The 23,067-nt window shown below is 36.4% G+C and overlaps 1 protein-coding gene across 3 annotated transcripts in view; it reads left to right on the top strand.

Moving 5' to 3' along the window:
- Positions 1–23,067, top strand: part of UBR2 (ubiquitin protein ligase E3 component n-recognin 2) — a 57,990-nt gene that overhangs the window by 2,202 nt on the left and 32,721 nt on the right. For 2 of the 3 annotated variants that reach the window (XR_012834695.1, XM_075749166.1), the window contains exons 2-13: positions 2,087–2,346; positions 5,299–5,377; positions 7,001–7,114; positions 10,481–10,608; positions 10,906–11,044; positions 12,696–12,758; positions 13,952–14,072; positions 17,225–17,332; positions 18,998–19,086; positions 19,925–20,023; positions 22,330–22,493; positions 22,583–22,682. Coding sequence is in view for 2 of the 3 variants with exons in the window: in XM_075749166.1 (XP_075605281.1) it covers positions 2,087–2,346; positions 5,299–5,377; positions 7,001–7,114; positions 10,481–10,608; positions 10,906–11,044; positions 12,696–12,758; positions 13,952–14,072; positions 17,225–17,332; positions 18,998–19,086; positions 19,925–20,023; positions 22,330–22,493; positions 22,583–22,682 (1,464 nt within the window). In the remaining variant the exon portion in view is untranslated. Of the gene's footprint in view, positions 1–2,086; positions 2,347–5,298; positions 5,378–7,000; positions 7,115–10,480; positions 10,609–10,905; positions 11,045–12,695; positions 12,759–13,951; positions 14,073–17,224; positions 17,333–18,997; positions 19,087–19,754; positions 19,854–19,924; positions 20,024–22,329; positions 22,494–22,582; positions 22,683–23,067 lie in introns of all 3 variants that reach the window. The other variant, XM_075749167.1, reaches the window with a different exon arrangement.

Below are 23,067 nucleotides of genomic sequence, written 5' to 3'. Positions count from 1 at the left end.
AAGATAGACAAATACAAATTGAAAACTTGCCTAAATACAAAATGCTTTTGTTAAAGAACAAATTCCAAAGTTTTGAGTAGTTTTGCTGGAGTTCAGTGCCTCCCGGGTAGTGATTTAGAAAGGCAGCACAACATATGTATGTATGTGTGTATATATTGAATAGAATTTTACATGCACAACAGTACTTGGAGTTGCCTTCCTGGTAGCTCTTGGAGTGACATCTGTTTCCTTGTCCTAGAAGCCTGTACTTCCTTCTGATATTCTTTTAGTCAGGATCTGATTTTCAAAGCTGTATGCACAGTTATGTGTATAGAACTGGCTGCACAGAGAGAAATAGGTGTGTTGACATTCAGTGTTGCCACACCTAACTTTCAGGCAATTACTCCCAGAATTTTTGGGATGGGAAAGCCATTTACTCGAGGAACAAGAATTTTCTCTGGCTAGGTATTTGTCTGGGCTTGTAGTGTAGCTATTATGCATTGTGTATTTTCTAGATAGAAATTAGTAATGCACTGATGAATTAAAAGGCTGAAATTAAAGGTATTTTGCTGAGAAAAACACAGGCGAAATAACTAATAAATGCCCTAGAAAATAATCTAAAAATGATCTTATTAAATGGAAATAATGGAAGACGATGTTTCACTGTGATTGGGTCAGTTCCTGGTGGTAGTAGATATTTGGCACAAATGATGAGAGGAAAAGATTAATGAGTGGGGGCGGGGGGAATTCGTAGTAATGCAAACTTTACTTTTTTCATTTTTGTGCAATAGTCTCTGAATCCTAGTGGGAATAGTGACATTATCTGTAAACTTCTAGATTGTTGCTTTTTGGCAACCTTTTCCCATGGACTTTCTTGGAAAAAGTCTGGGCTTTTACCATCAAAGCTAGATAATACAGAAAGATTTAGTAGATTGATTATGATTTTAAGAAGTCAAACTTAGGGAAAGAGAGGTGAGGAAAGCCTATTATTCTACTGAGAGCTGTACTGACAAATAAGTCTGGGGTTTTTAAGATGAAATTTGCTTTAGAAAGCATAGTCTAGTAAATGCAAATACTACAGTATGTTAAAAAAACCCCACAAAGATGCAGCCATTCTTAAATGTCACAAATGTTCTGCTGATTCTGTATGTCTGTATGCTGAAGAACTTACTACAACCGTATTGTCTCAGACATAAGTTCTTTAGAGTAAGGCATAAATAATTCAGAGTAAATCAGGCCATAACATTTGATTACCAAACTAATTTATTTTGGTATAATTAAGTCTTGGTTTTCATTTACAGTTTTAGGTTGGTTCTGAATTCTTTTTCTGAAGTTGGCAGGGGGTATCTGGTTGTCATATTTACAATGAGAAATGGCATACTAAGGCTGTTTATGTAACACAGGATTTAATCAGTGCACCCTTGCAGTATGTGCTTGCTCCCATTTGTTTATTATAAAAACCTTGCAGCCTTGATTTACAGTTTAAACCTTTATAAAATTGTGATCCATGAGGCAGAAATAAACCAAATGTTATCCTAGAGGATTTTTTATTCTTGGTGTGTATATACAAGGGGTGAAAAAGCTAGAAAGAGCTGTGAGTTTTTCAGTGGCTTATAGGAGGTACAGTAGTTTGATACCTTTTAAAAACTGTCAACATCATTTTTTACAATTGATTGACTAAGCGAGTTCATGGATCTAACATCACACTTGAAATAGTAATTCAGATAAGTTATTTTGGTGGTAGAAGAAACCAAAACCCCTTCACTTTCATAGATAATTTGTTCAAATTAAATGAGAGAGGGACTGTTAGCTAATGCTGTGTTTGCCATTCTCCTTGTACTTTTTATCTTTGCCTGTTTCTTGCCAACTCCAAGAATTTTGTGTGTCAAAAGGATAAAATGTGCAATCAGGGAAACAAATTATTTCTTTCCTAATGTCTGTCTTCTCTGATCATCTGGATTTAACACTTAACTAGAAAGCCATGCTTCTTTTTTTGCGTTGCCATTTTAGATTTTTGATTTAGAAATTAAAATGTAATCTTGATGGATAGAACTGTGGTATTTTTATTAATGTACAATTTGTGTTCTCATTCCTTTTAATTTAAAAGAAATGGCTGCAAGCAAATGACCTTCAGAAAGAAGTATACCAGCATCTGGCCTATTATGTACCAAAAATTTACTGCAGGGGTCCTAACCCTGCCCCACAAAGAGAAGACATGCTGGCACAACACGTTTTGCTGGGACCAATGGAATGGTATCTTTGTGGTGAAGATCCTGCATTTGGTTTTCCAAAACTTGAGCAAGCGAACAAACCTTCCCATCTCTGTGGCCGTGTTTTTAAAGTGGGAGAGCCTACATATTCTTGCAGGTAGTTCAACTTCGCATTGTGAAATATTTATAATTTGTGAAGTTATGGAACATTTTTCAACAAGAGTATACTGTCCTAATGAAAAGATAATACTCTTAATGTATTTTTAAAGTAACCTTGCAGTTTTTCATGACAGGTGGGATCAAGGGAAAATTAACACACTACAGGTTTGTAAACAGAAAAATATTAATTAGTATTACGTAGAGTGTTTTCTGTGTAAAGAAATGCAAGCTTAAAGAAAGTGGTTGGGGTGAACTGTCAGTGTGATTTAAGGGCATTAATCAGAAGTAAGTGGGCCGGTATATGTGTGCATAATTCAGGTGTTTAATATCAGCTGTTACTGTTGATCCTATATTTTAGACCTCTTTCCATGACCTATTAAACCAATCTATTGGATGCTAAAACAGGCATACCAGCTTCTTGTTCCTTCCCTATCTCTATCTATAGATTTCGAAAACCATCATTTTACTTGAAACAATACAGGAAGTTACTAACCAATTCCAAGTATTTTAAAAATCTTCAGTTTTAAGCTAGTGTGTTACTAGCTATATATCTATTATATTTTCTTTCCTGTATCGTCTGTAGTTTTAGTTTGTACCTTCTCTGTCACAGGTTCCTGTTACCTTGTATGGTTTCTACCACTATTTTGGACACTTGAATGCTTGGTGGAGTGATGGGGGGAGGGAACGTCTGTCTTATTTAAAGGGTTTATTTTTCTGGGTTTCCATCCCCTTTATTTACAAGGAGAGAATGATCATAGAAGAATTTTGCTTAGAAACTGGCCTTATTCACTGAAGTTCTGATTCAGGGTGGACTTGAGATACTTAACTCAGCAAGCTGCCTCTTCTGCATTTCTATTTCAACAATCAGTTAGAATAGATAGTTTTGGAAATGTTTTGAGACCTCTTATATTGAGATGGATGAGATTAAACTGGTGGGTACTTTAGATCCTTTCAACCACTAAGAAAACTCCATCTCCTCTCAGGTGTTCTTAGGTTCTTCCTTTAGATATCTGGGTAGAGAATTAGAGAGGGGGAGGCTGAGGACCATCAGAGGCTATGAAAAGAATTTCCACAGTTTCTGTAGTACCTTTTCATGAAATCTGGTCCAAAAGAACTAAAAAATCAAACCTCAAAACGAGTGTTTTAATTCAAGTGAAATTGCATTGCAGCCTAGAAGTAATATGTTAATGATGAAATGGTCTTCATATGGACTAACGAAAACTGTAGGAGTTCTGTTAATTTCTTCTAAACAACAGCTTTTTCAAGACCAACAAGTCTATGTAAAATATATCCTGGAGAATGCTGTCAGTTATCATGAAAACAGAGTAATGCAGTCCATTAGTGCAGAACTTAGAGAATGAGTGAGGGTACTGTTCATACTCAGGGTCTTTGTTTCAGTAGAAAGATTTAAATACAGCAATATAATCATAATATCATTCAGGTTAGAAAGGATGTCTTGTCCAATCATCTGCTCAAGTCAGGGTCAGCAGTGTATACAGAATATTTTTGTTGTTGCTGCTATCAAGAGGGAGTCTTATCTTTTGATTAAGTACTGAATATAGATGTAAACCTGTTAGTGTTTCCTGTGGTGTGTTAATAATTTTCTTTGACTTACAGCTGGTAATGAATAATGAGAGTTTAATTTAAACTTTTTTGTGATACAGGAAAGAGTTGTTTTGAGTCTGTGCAATATGTTAAAAGCAGTTGCTTTTCTGTCCATGTGTGAAGTTTACAGGTCTGCCTCTGCTTTGGGTATAAGCACCCTTATTTGTTAGAGAAATTACTTGGCAAATGGTACTGAGTAAGTTTAGGGCTCTGAAGAATTGATACCCAGTATTGTTGAGCTAATATACCTGATACTGTACGCATATTGTTGCAATAAATGTTTTTGATATTTTTATTTAAAAAAAAATTAAAGCAGAAGAGCTTTATATAACTCTGCTTTGACGTTTTCACCTTTAATGGCTCCTCTGGAGAAAACATTATGCATAAAATACCATTTGCACATTTAAGTCATGGTTGCCTGATTATCTTTTGGTGATTACCTGGTTTAATTTATTTGGTGAAATGAAATTAAGAGAATTCTTGATGATAACATTTATAAATATACCAGGATCTCTGGTATTTTCTTTTGAACAAAGTCAGTCGTTTCTCTAAATTCTTGTTTTAATAATAACAGTCATGAGACATCTGTTGTCTTGATAGACATTTTTACTTTGCAAAACCCGACTCCCTTAATCTTGAGGTGCCTTGAAGTCAGTTGCATTGCATAGGTTCATGTATTTTTAGTGTTTCTCAGGGAGACAGTTAAATGTAATGCATAATTGTCTCATTCATTTGTTTAGCCCATTTTGCTAGAAACATATCTATCTAATATAGCAGTGCTTGTAGACAGGACCTTATTATGGTCTCTGATCTCCTGGTTGAGGAAATTGCATTCTTGGACCTCTTCAGTGAGCTTGCAGGGCTAAACTTAGAAGCAGAGGTTTGATCTAATCTGTTGCATGCTATCTTTCGTTCCAGTGTTCAGTGAAAAAATATCTTCTCTGGAGATTGTTAGTGCTTGTACTCTGTACTTGAGAGAACTTGCTTGAGCTTATACTGTTTACCTGTCTGTGCTGTGTTCTATTTACTTGCTGATATGCTTGTGTCACCTCTTGAAGGCAGTGGCTATATTGCCCAAATATACATGCTACCCAGACAATATTTTAAAGTCTCTTCTTTTATGAGAACAGATTTTTTTTCTCCTTCATTTGTTCCCTGCCCCCTGCTCCCACTCACCCCCTCCGGCAGCCATCCCTTTCCTTTTTCAGAATAATGTTTACATTTACCGAGAAGGTTCATATTGGTGATATTTGAAAATTACCTATTATAAAATGTGTCATTAAAGGCCAAACCATTTGTTTAATGCTGCTTTTCTTTCTTCTCCTGTACTTTTTGATGTTTTCAGAGACTGTGCAGTTGACCCAACTTGTGTGTTATGCATGGAGTGTTTTCTTGGAAGTATTCATAGAGAGCACCGATACAGGGTTAGTAATACTGCTGGAATATATGATGTAGTCATTAATAATTTTTTATGTGTATGAAACTCCTTGTTTAAGGTTTAAGAATGTATACATAATTTCAAAATGTTGGATGAACACAACGTTTGGAATTATGTCATAGAATCGTTTAGATTGGAAAAGACCATTAAGATCATTGAAGTCTAACCACTAACCTGACACTGCCAAGTCCGCAATAATCTTACAAGAACTTGAGTGTTTTGGTCTGAGTGTAAATTCTGCAAGTTAACACTTTAAAACATCAAGCAATTAAATTTTATGCACAACAGTTAAGCTCACAAATGTACGTTATTTTTAACATGTGCCCTTTAGTGAATTTTACAGCATTGAGTTTTTGACCTGCTTTGACCTTGATGTTTGACTATTTTTAAAATGTATTGAAAAAACTTTACTAACTTTACACTTTTATTTAAAAACTTATTTCCTTTAAACATCTAAATTGTTAACAAATTCTGTACAATAGCAGGAATTTCGTTTGCTTTTAAACATAAAATTAAAATAGAAAACTAAAACTGTAGATGCTGTTTATTTTAGTAACATACTGCTATTAGTAGTACAGATGAGTTAAAAAAAAAAACAACCCTACAAACAAACCCAAGAAGACCTCGGTGTGTTTTTATACTAAGAAGCTAAGTGAGAACTACCAGTGCAGCCTTTCTGTAAATCTGTTTTTGACAACACTGCACTGCTGTTAATGTAAATCTGATCACTGCATGGTTATACTGAGCATGAGGATTTAGGAAAAACACACACACACCAACTTGCTCCAAGAAACCCAACCATATTTGCTGATATTGGCATACTCTTTGTATGTAGGATTTTAGTTTGCGAGCTTAATAAATTAACAAGTCTATGTGACATCCAAAAGTGTAAGCACATGTTCTTTCAAATGTCCATCTAATTTTGTCGATACTGTAGGATGTACCTGTATGTACAGAATGTACCTGTATGCCAAAAATAGATGAAAGAATTATTCTTCTGTGAATCAATTAATAATTATGGTTCAAAAAAGGTATTATTACACTTACTAATTTGAGGTGGTCTTAGCTTTAAAATCAGTTTTATTAAAACAGTGTAAATATATCATTACAGTTTTCAGATACTTTTTTCTGTGCTTACTAAGACTTCTGTGAACAATTTGTAAGTTTTTTCTGTAAACTCCTGTTGCTGTAAGCAGCACATCTTTTACTCGCTGTGTAACAACGCTATGTGAAACGATTTAGCTTTGTTCAGATTAGAAGTGATAGAATCTGAAATAGTACAGATGGCATTGCAAGTAATAGATTCAGAAAAACGGAAAACCAGGAAAAACCTACAGCCTTCAGGTGGAGCAGAATGGGAGTGTTCAAAGTTTACTTTTGTTTTGGGGGATTTTTTTTCTTTTGGTATAAGCAGACTGATGAAATAGATAAGCTTTCAGCCATCATAGAAGCAGACGTGATTTCAATGTGCTATTGTAACAGGGTACTGGCTACAGCTATCAGGTGTTGTGATTGTGCTCTTGTAGTTTAGCTGTGATTGCTCATTTTTTAATGTGCAAGTATGTATATGTATATTCACATGAACTGTTTTGGTTTTAAATAATTTTAGATGACAACATCAGGTGGAGGAGGTTTTTGTGACTGTGGTGATACAGAAGCTTGGAAAGAAGGTCCTTACTGTCAAAAGCATGAACTTAACACTTCAGAGACAGCAGAAGAAGAGGTAATAACAATTGAGGCATCACGTTTCAAAACATTAACTCTGTGTGTGTATATAAATCATTCATATGAGGTTATTTTTAGTCTTGTATACCATGCATGAGAGATGGGAGGAAATTTAATAGTAGTATTTGAACCACACTATGTGTTAGACAAAATTAATGTCTTGTCTAACTTAAGAAGTTATTTAGAATGACGTTTTCTACTTGAAGGCTTTATTTTCTATGTTCTTTGTCACCTTTGCAGCTTTAGTTCTGTTTCTTTGTTTTTCTGTCTTATTCTGAAAGGTGAATGGAGTCTGCCATGTGGAGGAAAAAAAAAAAGATTATATATAATCATGTACATGAAGAAGCCAAATTAAGCTGTCTGTGCAACATATGTTCTGATTCTTACCAAAGTAAAGTGCACATATTTTTTAAATCAAAATAACTTGCTGTTACAGGAAAGCTGTAATGGAGATATAAGATAGAAGTCTATAAAAGCTTGTTTGGTATGGAGAAGGTAAATAGACAACATATCTTCACCATTTCTTATAGTGTAACAACTTGGACATATTAAATGCAAAAAGATGTGCTACTTCTTACGCTGTTGTCCTGGTTTCAGCTGAGATAGAGTTAATTTTCTTCCTTGTAGCTGGTATAGCGCTGTATTTTGGATTTAGGATGAGAATAATGTTGATGCAACAACTGAAAACTTCAGTGTGTTAAAGCGGTCAGGGACTTTTCAGCTTCTCATACTACCCTGCCAATGAGAAGGCAGGGGGGCACTCAAGAAGCTGTGAGGGGCCACAGCCAGGACAGCTGACACAAACTGGCCAACAGGATATTCCATACTGTATGACATCATGCCCACTATATAACTGGGGGGTGGGCCAGGAGGCAATCTGGCTCAAGAACTAGTTAAGCATTAGCTTTGGTTGGTGAGCAATTGTGCTGTGCATCACTTGTTGTGTATATTCTTTATCATTATTATGATTATTATTGTCTTCCTTTTCTGTCCTATTAAACTGTCTTTATCTCAATCCGCAAGTTTTATCTTTTTTCCTTTTTGATTCTCTCCCCCATTCCACTTGGCGGGGGAGGGAAGTGAATGAATGGCTGTGTGATTGTTTTAGCTGCCTGCTGGATTAAACCATGACAAGTATAAATTCAAGCTGTTGGACTAACCGTTACAAAACACCATTGTTAAATTTCCTTTTGAACATATGTAAACTTTTAACATGTTTGTGGAGGGGAAAAATAGTCAATGGCCATTTAAAATTGCAGATACCACCTTTGGTGAGGGAAGTATTAGTGTCTCAAGTTACTGGAGATGAGAGGAGCATTCTGTCCTTTTCTTAAACTCTTCCCTTAGTATCTGTTACTGTATCTCAGGAATGATAGTGGCTAGTTGGGCTTCTGGTCTAGCCACTTGTGTCTGTTCTTATGTAATAGAATTTCTGTGAGAATTTTTTAATGGGAAAATATAGGGCAAATTTCTGTAGTAATTTTGCTGGTCTGATGGTTTAAGTGCAGCAAATGTAACTGTATTTGCAGTGACAGTGGTCCTTCTAAAATCTGTTCTCGCTATCTCAACACTAAGACTAGCACTGCTGCATGGACTCACCGCTTGATCTGCATGCCAGTTTACATTAGTCAGCAGCCTTAGAAAACTCTTGTTCTGAACTCTGGGGTGGACTGCTACTTCTGTGTCCAAAGATACTCACACAGTGAGTGTGACTGACAGAAAAATTAAGGTGCTGAGCAGGCTTTGTGTTTCTTCCCTGTGAGTGATGAGGATTGAGATCTCTTATGTTATGCAACGTTGTGTTCGAGGTAGATCAAGGATCATTTGTTGAGCACTATTGGAGCCTGTTTTCTGCCTTGCCTTGATAGATGGCTTTGAAAGTGCTGGGAATGGAGGCAGCGTTGTTGCTTAAGGTTTGCCTTTGCTTTTGGTGACTGATAATTCTCCATACCCTATGTAAGTTTTAAATGAAGCAAAAAACAAGAAGTAGCAGTTATTAACAGTCCTGTAAAGCTTCCAGATATTCCCAAAGAATCTTGGGGGACGTGTGTGGATAAACTTAACTAGGACAGGTGAATTGCTGACTGTCAAGGACATCCTGTAGATAATGCAGATTTAAGTTCTGAAAAGATTATTGTGGCCAATTTTATACAACATAAACTATAGTGAAACACAGAATTTAGTATTAGGTAATCCTAAACCAGAAATTGGGCTACTGCTAAAGATTTTAGTAGGTTAACAATTACACATACTTCAAAATATCAAATGATGAATTGAGTCAGTGACCCAATGTATAGTACACGTCCAGGTGACCTGCAGGGCATGCACTGTTCCCTTTCCAGCTTTATAGAAAAGGACCAGTTGTTCTGAAAATAAAAATTTGAAATAGGAGAAGAGTCCTTTCAGAGAACAGGTTTTTAATGTTTTCTATTCACACACAAATCTCTTGAAATGGATTGGAAGGAAATGGCAGTGGTACCTGTACTACCTGATTCAGAGTTGGCAGTGGTTCTCATTTGCTGCTCCAAAAAGTAGTCCCTTTGACTTTGCAGACCGAGGCAACGCTCCTGTTCCTCCCCTACCTGCAGCAGCAGCCATTCTGCTCTGGCAGAGAGAAGAGGATGAGTTTATAGTGGTTGCTGCAGATGTCAAATGGAGGGCATCCTGGAGAGTGGGCACAAGTGGGTGCATGGTCCACATACAAAAGGGTAACAGCTGTCTGTGAACAAGACTGAGACATGGGCAGATCATTATGAAATACCTAGTTACATTTAAGCATTTAATTATTTATATACCACAGCATGTAAGAAATGCGCATCATAAGTCATGATCCCTGTGTGCTGCATGTTGTATAAGCTTGGATTGATAAGACTTCCGCCTCTAAATGCATGCTACGTATAAAACAAGGCAATAGAAGTGTAGTTGTTTGTATTCTACAGTTTGCTAATATTGGTAAGTGGAACAAAAGATAGTGATTTTAAATTATGTTTTTGAAGGCATCACAGAAAAAGCAGGTTTTAATACATCTCTGGTTAAAAGTTCTTCAGAAGAGTTATCTTAGAAGGTGTGTAGGAGTGGGAACAACGACAGTGAAAATGAACAAGTGTGTGAAAATTTAAGTGGGTGATCAGAGGCAAATTAACATTTAGGTATTGAATGTTACGTTACTGCTTTGGTGATTGTCAGTGAAGAACTGGAAAAAGAAAACAGGATGATTATTAACTCTATTCCTTTCAAATGTCAAGTCTTTTAAAGAAGGACATCACTAAAGATGCTTACATCATCTTTGACAAAGAGAGAATTTGACAATTTCTGTTTTGAATGTCATTTGGTTTCTCAATTGTTTTTTATATTTATTTTCCAGGATCCTCTTGTGCACTTACCAGAAGATATGGTAGCAAGAGCTTATAATATTTTTGCCATCACATTTAAATATGCAGTAGATATATTAACATGGGAAAAAGAAAATGAATTGCCTGGCCTAGAAATGATGTAAGTGTAGTATTTGTCTTCTACCTTTTAAAGACTTGCAGATATTTACAATAGAAAATGCAAATTCTGATTTTAAGTACATTTTCAGCCTTTTGTAAAATTGTCAGGAATATTTTGTAGACAATAGACTAAAATAATTGTAATAGTTTTGTTTTTCTCGTGTTTTTTACTTTTGTGATTATACATCTAATCTCTCCAAACTTCTTTTACTTTGTGTAAGAATGCTGTGTAAACTAGAAGTTGATTTTTTAAAATTATATAACTTTGAATTATATAAATTCAATCCTTACTTTGAAGTGAGAAGAGTGACACTTACTACTGCATGCTGTTTAATGATGAAGTCCATACCTATGAACAAGTTATTTATACTCTTCAGAAGGCTGTCAACTGCACACAGAAGGAAGCTATTGGTTTTGCAACAACCGTAGATAGAGATGTAAGTAAATTAATTTACTTACAACTTGTAATTATACTTACGCTAATGTTTATGTTATATGACTACACTTGCTTTAGTTTGTTTTCCCAAAGAGTGTGGTTAATGTGATTGAGCTCTCTGTGTCAGGCCACCCTAAAATGTCTGAATCCATTGGCCCATCCAAACCAGACCTTATATTGAGCATATTTTTCAGTGTAATTGTATTCCAGTAAGTCATGTGAGCGTAGATAGAGTGTCTCTCCTCTGTCAAGGACAGGCAGCAGCTTTAACTCATCCCTTACTGTACACCTGGGAGCTGACATTGAAAGAGCCCCTGTATGTGCTCCAAATGTGGGAAATGCTTCTCAGAGTAACACCAGTCAACTGTGAGGGATAAAATCCATAATTGACTGCTTTTGTTCCGGTGCTCATGGAACTATTTGTGTTTTTTTTAAATTTAATTTTCTTTTTCAGAATTGTCAGATGATAATGGCAGGGAGAGGTAAAGCGTTTCATACAGCATTTAGAAAGAACAATGAGTTCAGAATCACTACATGCTGAATATAATCATAACTAGTGTGTCAGTCTCAGAAGCACTCTACCAGCTGTGTTTGTATTCTGGATTATGTGCATTTTTAAAGAAAGGGACACTTTGCAGGGACCGCTGCATCTTGTTATTTGAGCCTGTAAGGAGTTGCTGTGAAAAGGAGTGTCCTTTTCTGTCTCCTGCCTTTTTTTGCAGGGGTGGTATTGGGGAGGTAAGTCTCTTCCAAAATGACAATGAGACTGTTGCTTTGGGTTATTAAAGTACTTTAAGAAGGTCAGCGGAAAAGGAAATACAGCCACTTGGTATTACTTAACACTGAACTAGATTTTGGTTTTGTATTATCACTATTCTATTTTCGTGATATCAGTAGCGAAAAGATTCTCATCTGATCCATGACTTGAGCACATGCTGTGTATTGTAGGATGCACTTTGGTGATACTTCCCCACTTTTGATCCCTGTCCTACATCTAAATAGATACTTGAATGCACATATACACGTGCATATGTGTATGTATGTAAAAGAAATGAGAATGTGATGCCTGAAACCATGATTTGGCATCAGACCAGATCTAAAATATCAGTAAGCTATTCTGTCTATAATACACTATAAATTCAATCAACCATGTATTTGAATGTATGTATTGACAGTATAGAAAGCCTCATACAATACAGAGACCTTCCAGTTTTGAAATAAACCAAGTGTATGTTTAAAAGACCAATTGACTTTCACACCTACTTTTAAAAAGGCATTGAAATGCCTGAAATATCTTTAAATTCTACCAAAAATAATGATTGATGCATTAGTACTAAAGATAAGTTTTTGGTGTTTTAAATAAAAAAAGTGTGATGGTTACATCTTAAAAACAGTATTATATATAGGAAATTTAGTATAGCAGGTAACTGCATATGTGGTGTAATTTTTTTTTTTAACGAGAACAGGGTGCATTTTGGGAATTCAAGTATGTAACTATATACAATAATTTAAAACATGAAAATAGCATGAAAGCATGAATGGTTAACGTGCATGTGAAACTTTTACTGTATCTTTTATACTAATGGAAAACACAGCATTTGAACTTCTTGTTTAGAAGCTGGTAGTAACCTTACTTCTTTCCAAATTTAAAGGGACGTAGGTCTGTTCGATATGGAGACTTTCAGTACTGTGATCAAGCAAAATCAGTAATAGTGGTAAGTAATATTACCTACTTATTTCTCTCATCTTAAGCAAAAAGAGGCTTTGTTACACATTGTTACCGTAATGACTCTTTGTATTTTAATAATATGAAGTGTTGGAAATACTATTTATATTATGCACAGTAGAGGTGTCAAAATACAGGTTTATGTTCTGGTTTTGTTTTCTCTACTATGGTCTACTTTGCACCTAAAATCACTTCCTCAAAAGTTCCCAGACAACTTTTCCCTTGAGAAAGCAGAGTTTGATCACGAACTTCAGATGTAATCTTTTAGAATTGCATGTCAGCTTGGATCAGTGAAGTTAAACTATTTTAGTTTTTCTCCTATAGTATGAAGTTGTTTGCCTCTTTCACAGCCACAACTATGGAAATTGTTACTGATTGAATCCAAGTGTGAAATTACAAATACACTTTCATTTTGCGTGTGTGTATTTATATGTGTATATATATTCATAATGTCTCTATATTACAGGGTTCTTCCATTTGAGAACATGGGAATATTTTCTATTTAATTTTCCTTTAACTGCTGCAGTGCAGTACTTAATCATATGAAATAGTTTATCTAGAATACTGCTACCACTGAAAAACAAATACTGCAACTAGAGTTACTGGCCTTAAACTGTTTAAGGTGTTTTCAAAACATTAACATATCTTTAAAGATAAAGTTGTGCAATATTTTTAACTTGCCACCTGTGCAGTCAAAGAGGAAATTAAGGTTACTAACACGGAGATGAGGGGAAATAGAAATACTTTTTCTTATTTTAACTGTCTGTGTTTAATTTGTATTCTTGAAAATATTCTGTGGACAATCAGTTTCTTTCCTTATTGGGCTGCAGCGTGACACACATACCATGTTGTGAGGAACAAATATGCATGGCTGTCTTAGGTTGTGTGTGGGACTGCTTATCAGTAAAATGCAGCAGATCAGTGTGTACATTGATAAGAGGCCAAGAGTGGAAAATGGATTGGCCTAAATATGTTGCATAATAAGGTCCTTCAGATATATAGGGTAAACAAAGTTCAGACTTTTTTTGTTTTGTTTCTTCCTTATGTAGGTGTTAGTAATTAGAATATGTATTAATAGTATAAATTATTGAAATTAATCATAGGAATGCTGTGTTTCTGTACAGAAATAATACTGATCCTTACTTAAATATGCATTACCTACTTTTTGCTTTTCTTTTTAAGAGAAATACCAGTCGTCAGACAAAGCCACTGAAAGTACAAGTTATGCATTCATCTATTGTTGCCCATCAGAGCTTTGGTCTGAAGCTCCTAACTTGGCTTGGCAGTGTTATTGGATATTCAGGTGGGCAAACTTGATTTTTTTTTGGGGTTAAGTTAGAGAATATTTGTGAGGCAAGCTGAATTCCTGAAGCAATGTTGTCTACTTATTTCAGATATGTAATACATGTGGCAAAGCTATTAATATGTCAGACTCATTCTTTTTTCTCTTACTGAAGTGCTGTTTTGAGTTCTAACTTCCATATGAAAGACCCCACCTGAAGTACTGTGTTCAGCTCTGGGGCCACCCAGGTAAGAAGTTCATGGAGCTGTTGGAGCCAGTCCAGAGGAGGCCATGAAGTTGATCAGAGGGCTGGAGCACCTCTCCTATGAGGACAGGCTGAGAGAGTTGGGGTTGTTCAGCCTGGAGAAGAGAAGGCTCTGGGGAGACCTTATAGCAGCCTTCCAGTGCCTAAAGGGGCCTACAGGAAAGCTGAAGAGGGACTGTTTACAAGGGTGTGTAGTGACAGGACAAGGGGTAATGGTTTTAAACTGATGGAGGGGAGATATAGATTAGATATTAGGAAGAAATTCTTCACTGTGAGGGTGGTGAGGCACTGGAACAGGTTGCCCAGAAAAGTTGTGGATGCCCGCTCCCTGGAAGTGCTCAAGGCCGGGTTGGATGGGGCTTTGGGCAATGTGGTCTAGTGAAGGGTGTCCCTGCCCATGGTGAGGGCATTGGAACTAGATCTTTAAGGTTGCTTCCTACCCAAATCATTCTGTGATTCTGTGAAAGTGTTGCCTGTCTTAAGTAGTCCTCTCAGATACTGTTTTCTATTTACTTGCTGTTGAACGGAGGCTGAGAATCACTGTCAAATCCTGTATGTCAACAAGCTATTTTTCAGTCCCTAGTTCTTTTTAAATGAATGCAGTAAGCTGAAAATAACCTGTCTGATTAGATAAAATGAAATTATTCAGAAGTAATTTGATGAATGATGATGAAAGTGATTGCTTCAGGTTTTTTGCTAAGTAAAACAGAGAAAATGCAAGGATGCATGGAGGTTTTTGGGTAAGTATAGGAGCCAACTAAGTATTAATCAGATATTTAGAAAGAAGTTTCTTCAAAGGAATCAAGATGCACACTATCATTTTTATGGGAAGGCTTTGTCTTTGTTTTGGCTTGGTTCCTCCTTTGTCCTGATCAATCGTAAGGTTGAGAAGATGCAGAGCATGAGGGGAAATAAAAGGAAAATGTGTCAAACTGCTGATATGTAGAAATGTAGTTACAGTCTCCGATGCATTCTGTGTTCTAGGTGTCTGTAAATGTTGACAAGAATTATTAGCAAAGCACGTTCAGCTGTAATATTGCATATATGTTCTGTGTAGGTGCAAAGTTTCTTCGGAGATTGTATGTTTTATTAGACTGATAGTTGAAAAACTAGCCAAGATTTCAGGCACAGGATGTCTATATCATGTTGAAACATATATCGTGTGAGATATATATATGTATATGAGATATAGATACATCATGAAAGATAAGTAGTTCATGTTTGTATAAGTTAACTTTTAAAGATACATAAATCAAACTTTTCAAAAGTTACGGTAGCAGTTTGTTCAACTATTTGCCAGTGTTCCTGGCAAATAATAGGTATTAATGGAAGGGAGAGACATGAAGATACTTAATTTCTGCGATAAATCTTCCTTTCAGTGTAACGTGTAGGCAGGCACTGTCTGTTTCATTGAGGCCAGCCAGTTTTGTGCCATAGTCACTTGTGCCAGATACTGAAGTCACTAATTTTCAGCACTAAATTACAGGTGCAAAAAAGTAACTTCAGTATGTTAATGGAGTATCAAAGTATAGATGGAAGTGTTGAATTTGAGTGTGTGGTGCTTCTGAAATTCTGCAGAGTTCACTTCATTAAATACAATGTCCTTTATGATTCAGAAGGGCAAAAATAGTGTTTGATGCTAAGCAGTATGCATACATTTTGGCTGTGACCTATGTGCTCAACTGCTTGAAATCCCTTACACACCTTGGGATGCAGTCTTGCAATGTACTTTGGAGTCTGGTTTTGTGAAAAAGTTGGTTTCCCTTAGCTTTTTAACAAACACACCCAAACATCTAGATTCTGCTCGATCTTTTAAACAGCCTGAGACTGTTCGTCTGTAATATGGGGTGATAGAATTGCACTGTTTAGGTGGTTACACTTAAATGCTCCTGACCAAAGGGAGACTGGCAGGTGGAGGGGTCTTCTGCTGTGCCACAGCTAGGTTGGCTGATTGCTGTGAAATGAGCATCAAACTCCTTATAAGGGAAAAACCTTACTCTGGAATTTTGCACAAGCTTGACTACCACAGCTTTTATAGCAAATGTCAGTACTTCAGGAGTAAGCATCTGTTTGCCACTTGTTGAACAATGCAGTAGTTTCCATTAATTTGTTACACTTCTTGACAGGAGTTGGAATTGAACTCTGCAAGGCAAAAAACCCACCCCAAACTGCTATAGGGGTTCAGGGACTGTATAGAATTATGCCACACAGCACATGGTATGGTATACATGACACTAAGCCGCTGCCAGCTCTGCCTAAGAAGCTGAGACGGCTAAGCAGTGTGGAGAAATAAGGGCTAATGTGTTTAAATCATGTAGTTGTGTTAGTGAATATGCATTACTTGCGGTGGGAAGCTAGGTTGAACATTGTTAATATGAGCGTGTTCTGTTGCAGATGCAGGCTTGTCTGCAAGTGTATAATGACTTATTCATATAATGACAATTATTACTGCTTTCCATTAGGGGAAAAAAAAAGCAGAGAAGCTTTAAAATAATAGCAGCTACTAAGTATAAACAAAAAACTCATATATGAATATGAGTCATTTCATATATGAATTATATTTTCCTTTTGATAGGACTCTAAACATGAAAAATATAACCTAGCCTGCTGTATAATTATTTCTTATGTTAGTAAGCCAGCAGCACTTTTTGATTTGATAACTTTGAAACAAATTGTTGTGTTTGGCGATTTTCACAAGGTTCCTAATGTTCCCTAAGGTTAGTGTGAAACTTGCAATGTATGAAATATTTGTGTTTCTATCAGCGAAATATGAGCAGTGTTACTCAGTTGTCAAGGAAAAGAGGACCCTATGGCTTTTACCCTGGTTTATGAAAATTCCAGTATGTCAAAATAATGTACAAGTTTGTATTTAAGCTATAACTAACTCACATAATTTCTTTTCATCAAGATGGCCTTCGTCGAATATTGTGTCAAGTTGGTTTACAGGAGGGGCCAGATGGTGAAAATTCTTCTCTTGTGGATAAGTTGATGCTGTATGATTCTAAACTGTGGAAAGGTGAGTTTTCTCAAACTTCTGGAAAATACTGAACAATGCTATGTGTATAAGTTTTCCCTTTACCATATCTGCTAGTGTTTGATTATTTTTACTGTGGTGTATTTTAGATAAAATTGCCTGTTTTGTGATAATCTGTCTTTTTGTGATGCACTCGAAATGTAGTGAAGGCAAGGACATAAGGAGACCATTTGGAGATGGGGTTGGTTTTAGATCTAATTTTTCAAAGTAGTCTGAAATTAAGCCTGTCTTGAATTGGCAGATGACAGTGATACTTAAGGGAACTTGCGTAAGCAATAGAGTGATTTGGGGGTTGTCTGCTTTATAGGATCTCATCATATATGTCCTATCTACCAAAATGCCTCTCTTTAAGGGACAGGGCAGAGGTTTTCTACTTTGACTTGTGTTTGTGTTCATGAGGTATTCTTAAGTGTTCTGAGAACATTCAGTGAAAACTACTGTTCTGCTTTTTAAGAGTCCTTAAAATTTTAAAAGCCTGATTGAGGTAATGGGATTGGTTAGAAAGTTGTAATGTTGAGGAAGTGGAGATAATTTCTTTGCTGTAATGGATTCTGTGTCTGATTTGATATCCTGAAAGGGCATGTAAGGCCAGGTGTAAGAAAGAGAAGCACATAGAAAAGGCAGAAAATGACGCAATATACCTGTCCTTACCTTATTTAAACATGAATACAGTATTTTGAAGATTGCTACCCTCCCCCCAGTATCTTTTGTTGTTCTTCAATTCTGAGGTACAGATATCCTAGAGAGTAGTAACACCTCTTTGTGGTCTGTCTTGGGAACTTCTGGGAGCAGCAAGGAAAGAAGTAAGGTGAAAAGTGGATATAGCATAGAAAAAGTGATTTTTTTAGGTTTTATCTAATACCTTTGTCTTGTGTGAATGAATTCCTGGCACTCAGGCTTTATTTTTTTTGACTGCATATTTTATGATCTGAAAGGTAATACTTTTGTGGACCATTGTAGCATTTTTAATATAGGTTTTGTTAGGGTAATGTCTTTCATGTGATCAAGGAGTAACTTTTGCATTTCTGTTTCAACATGAATAAGTCTCTACTTATTAATTTATTCCATAGTTACTCTGTATTAAGGAAAAAATGTAATGGCTTTTGACTTAAGTGACCTACAGAAAGAAATGGTACATATTTGCATGTATTTCCAAGCTACTTACAGTCTATTCTCATTTGTATTGATGATATTCTCTGGGGTGCTGCTCAGACAGACTAGAAATCTAGAGATAACTAAGCTGATTATTTTGCAGTGTTATTCACAACTAACAAAATTTATTGTAGTTCCCAGGACTTCTCATAATAGCCTGCTCTTTTTTCCCTTGGGCCATCCAAATCCTCTGTTTATCATGAGTAGGAATAGAGTTCTGTTCTTGTTTGCCTGACTTGCTTTATATTTGAAGGTTTATGTTCCCATTTGACAGCTCAATGTTATTTTATGCAGGAGTAATAAATAATGCCACTTGAAGAATTTTGTTTTACGTATTCTTCGTCTTTTTCTACCACCTGGCAGACTTAATCAAAGCAGCTTCTGCTGTGAAATGCACACTTCCCTCATTCTGTGAAAGTTTACTTTTCTAAATGTTTCCATAATATGTTTATAGAAAATAGTGACATGCAATATTTCATTCATTTTTCTTGACAGGAGCTAGAAATGTGTATCACCAGTTATTCATGAGCAGTCTACTTATGGATTTGAAATACAAGAAACTTTTTGCTATCCGCTTTGCAAGAGTAAGTATCTTTCTTACAAAGAGCCATTAAATGCTAAACTGTCTAGCGAAGAGAGTTTAGTTAGCATAAAGTGCTTCAAATGAACTGTTATCCAGGATTTTTTTCCTTTTTTTTTTTTAAATGAAAAGTTGAAATGAAATGCTGACTACCTTATTTCTGTCTTCAAAATATTAGTTATAATGACATCTTATCTCCTGGGAAGAAAACGGGCTTTCCAGGCTCCCCAGAACTAAAGCAGTTCAGATGCTTTTTGTCTTCACCGTCAACTATGCAGGCTATCACTTCTTAAGAGCTAATCGCTTCTCATTGTTGAGGTGTAAGCTGTTACAGCACTACTCAGAAGTAGTGCTGAAGTTCAGTTATGCTGATTGGTATTTCTGCAGTAACTAGTATTTGAAATGCTTTAAATCAGCACTGCAAAACTCTGCTCAGTCTGCTGAAGACAAATAGAAAATAAAATATTAGCCTTTATTGTGAAAATGAGAGTGAGTAGATCTCATGTGTGAGCAGATTAAGTTGTCATGTTCTTTGTAGAAAATATCTATATAATAATCTGTAAAAGCTACTCTTCCCTTTATCATGGCATTAAAGTTTCCCAGAGCAGACATTTAAATAAAAAAAAACACAGGTCAGTGTGGATTAGAGGTGAATTTCCCCTTGTTGTTTAGAATTACCGGCAGTTGCAGAGAGATTATATGGAGGATGATCACGAACGGGCAGTATCGGTGGCTGCTCTGTCTGTCCAACTCTTCACTGTACCTACTCTGGTGAGTAGTGCCTGTCTTTCTTTTAAAAACTGATAGTTGGCACTCCTTGCCTTTTTTTGCCTCCTTAATAGAACTATGAGCGATTGCAGAGTGATTTTATGAAAGATGACCACGACAGAGAGTTCTCAATTGCTGACCTCTCGATACAGATATTCACAGTGCCTTCTCTTGTAAGTACTAAAAGACCAAAAAAGGAAATCTTTATTTGTTAAAAGCAACTTGAGGTTCTTGAATCAAGGCTGCAGATTTCTTTTAACGTTACTGTGGAAATGCATGGCACTGCTGCTGCACAGCAGTCAGACTGTTTACATACATTGCTGTGGGTTTAGAAGTTAAAGCATTCAGCGTTGCATAGTTTGAGTCTGACTTCCCAGAGTGGGCTGAGTATTTTTGGTTTTTCTTTTTACGTTTTTCTTGTACTTTTTTTTAGAAAGGTACTCAAATGTTTATTTAGAGACACAGACATAACATTTAAATTCTTCGTCATACTGAGCCACAGTTTCTGTTTGTAGAGATCTACATTATGGTTTGCATATCACAGATTCAGAGCATACCATTCTGGGGCAGTTTTATGAATGATCCACTTTACATTTAATTTTCCAATCAACACAAGTGCAAGCAAGAATTCTCATGTTGTTCCCTATTTCCTCTGGTACTTCTAGACTGGGACGATGTCTTCTTTCAGGTTTCCAGTTAATTTTTGATACAGTGCTTCAGGCACTGGAAGTACACTGTACTGGAAATAAAAGTCTGATTTTCATAGCCAGAATTGTTTAAAAAAATGAATGCTTCTGAATCCTTCCAAATGTAATCAACTTAATTGAGCTCTAAAATTCAATAGTAGCGTGGCAGTTATGATACTAAGCAAAGTTGTTTTTCAGTTTCCTAGGGCTGGATGTTAGTCATGGAAATTCAACAGGACCTCTGGATTTTGTTTCCATGGTTCAGGGCAATATTGTGTTACCTCTTTTAATGTTGATGCTGTCAATAAGAATGTTGCCAGTATTCAGATTTACAGTTAGACTTAACTAACTAGTACTATTCAAGTGGTTATGGTATTATTTTTCCCTTTGGCAGATGGTGTGGTAGACTATGTGTATTGCTACACTTTTTTTTTAAAGGAATTTCAAACAGTTCCTTAGAGGAGAATAATTGCAGTGTCCCTTTTGTATGTTTTCTATTTCAAAAGCCTGCAAAAAAAAGTAAACTGAATTGTTTTTAACTGTTTTGTAGAAGTATGGAATAGACATGACATGAAAGTAATTATGATAAACTCCTACCATATGAAGTAAGAATTACTTTTTGTATATTTAGAGCCCTTTGGACTTAATGAATAAGTTGAAGAATGAAAAATCACGCCATTGCTCCCCTGTAACATTTTCAAACTGATCTTAGCAATTTAAGAGTTTGAGCTCTGAAGTAACTGAGGTTGTTTTGTTTGATGGAGGTGTTGACGGTAATTTTTTGGGGGGGGGGGAATATCAACCATTAGATTACTTTTTTCCCCCCTGCAGTAGCATTTTAGAAACTGTATTTTTGAGTATCAGTAGCAACCGTAGAACCCAGAAGCTCTAGTCAACAACCACAGTGTTACTGAGGTAGATTAGAGTAGCCAATCTTCTTGAATCTACCAGCTACATACTAAGATCCTCATGGGATCCAAGAACTGCAAGACTCATCCCATTTACTTGGGAGAACCAACAGAACAGGAGAGTTCTGGAAGAGCTCAGAAGTAGGAGATGGCAGTAACTTCTTAGTGCCCCTGGCTCTGTTGTGGGGTGGGGTTAGGTTACTTTGGGTGTGGAAGATGATCTTTGTCAGACTTTGCAATGCCTGTTGATTTGTTTCCTATAACACATGAATATATGCGGTAGCCCTTGAGGGGAATTATAAGTCATTTCACATAATTTCCATGTGGAAATTGCACTGTACAGTTCCTTAGCAATTCAGAAGATGTGCTGTTCACCACAGTGCTTGACGGTTTGTAAACAGAAAGCAGAAGACTTGTCACTCCCCTAAAGGGCTCATAATTAAATTACATGAGAGGAGACAACACATACTTAAAGGGAGGTCCAAGTTAATTATAAGACACATAATAACATGTGTCTTGTGTCATAATTATATAGGTTAGCAGGAGCCTAATCATAGTCAGACTTCTGTACAGAAAAGATCTGAAGAAAGAGATCTGGATTATGATAATTTCTGGCTAGTTTACTTCCCCCCCCCCCCCCCCCCCCCCCCCCCCCCCCCCCCCCCCCCCCCCCCCCCCCCCCCCCCCCCCCCCCCCCCCCCCCCCCCCCCCCCCCCCCCCCCCCCCAATGTTGGAAGATTGGCTTTCAGTATGTTTTTCTGTTTTAATTACTGATGTAACTATTTTTTGATAAAAATTCATGTATTTTATAAACTTCATGATGCAATATGAAACTCTTGCTAGCTGTCTGTTAATTACAGCAAATTTCAATGTACTTTGGCATAGGCTCGAATGCTAATAACAGAAGAAAATCTCATGACCACTATCATCAAAACTTTTATGGACCACTTAAGGCACCGTGACATCCAAGGCAGGTTTCAGTTTGAACGTTATACTGCTCTGCAGGCTTTCAAATTCAGGCGTGTTCAGAGCCTTATTTTGGATCTCAAGTAAGTATATTAACTATGTGCTGATTTGATCGATTGAGGAGGAAAAAGCAAAAATAAAATTAACTCTTGGATCTTTCTAATGTACCCAGGTATGTGTTGATAAGTAAGCCAACTGAGTGGTCAGATGACTTGAGGCACAAGTTCCTAGAGGGTTTTGATGCCTTCTTAGAATTACTTAAATGTATGCAGGTATGTAAATCTCTGAATTACAAAATTTTGCAAAATTAAAGCAGGAAGTTAGCTATCATGATACAAAAATGGAGGAAATTTAATGTACTCTTCATTTTATAACTTCGGTGCAATATAACTTTTGGAGTCATCATGTTTTCCTGAAACATAACCTCTTTCCTGACTTTTTCTAATTCAGTTTGTAGAGGGCAGTAAAAAGGAAGAGCGGTTCAAAAGGAAAAATGTCATTTTGGGCCTATTTTGTAGTTAGAGAGGCAGACAAGACACTATTGTGTGAGTGAAATCTGGTCTTAAGTAAGTTTCCCTCAGAGAGAGCTCCAGTTACTACTTAAGTGTCAGCAGAGTTGCTCCTTGTGTTGAGGAATATGTTTCTGACATACAGACA

Source organism: Balearica regulorum, chromosome 3 (genome assembly GCF_011004875.1).
Source record: "Balearica regulorum gibbericeps isolate bBalReg1 chromosome 3, bBalReg1.pri, whole genome shotgun sequence".
NCBI lineage: Eukaryota > Metazoa > Chordata > Aves > Gruiformes > Gruidae > Balearica > Balearica regulorum.
Note: the sequence above shows the minus strand (reverse complement) of the source record. Positions and strands in the feature narration are given on the sequence as shown.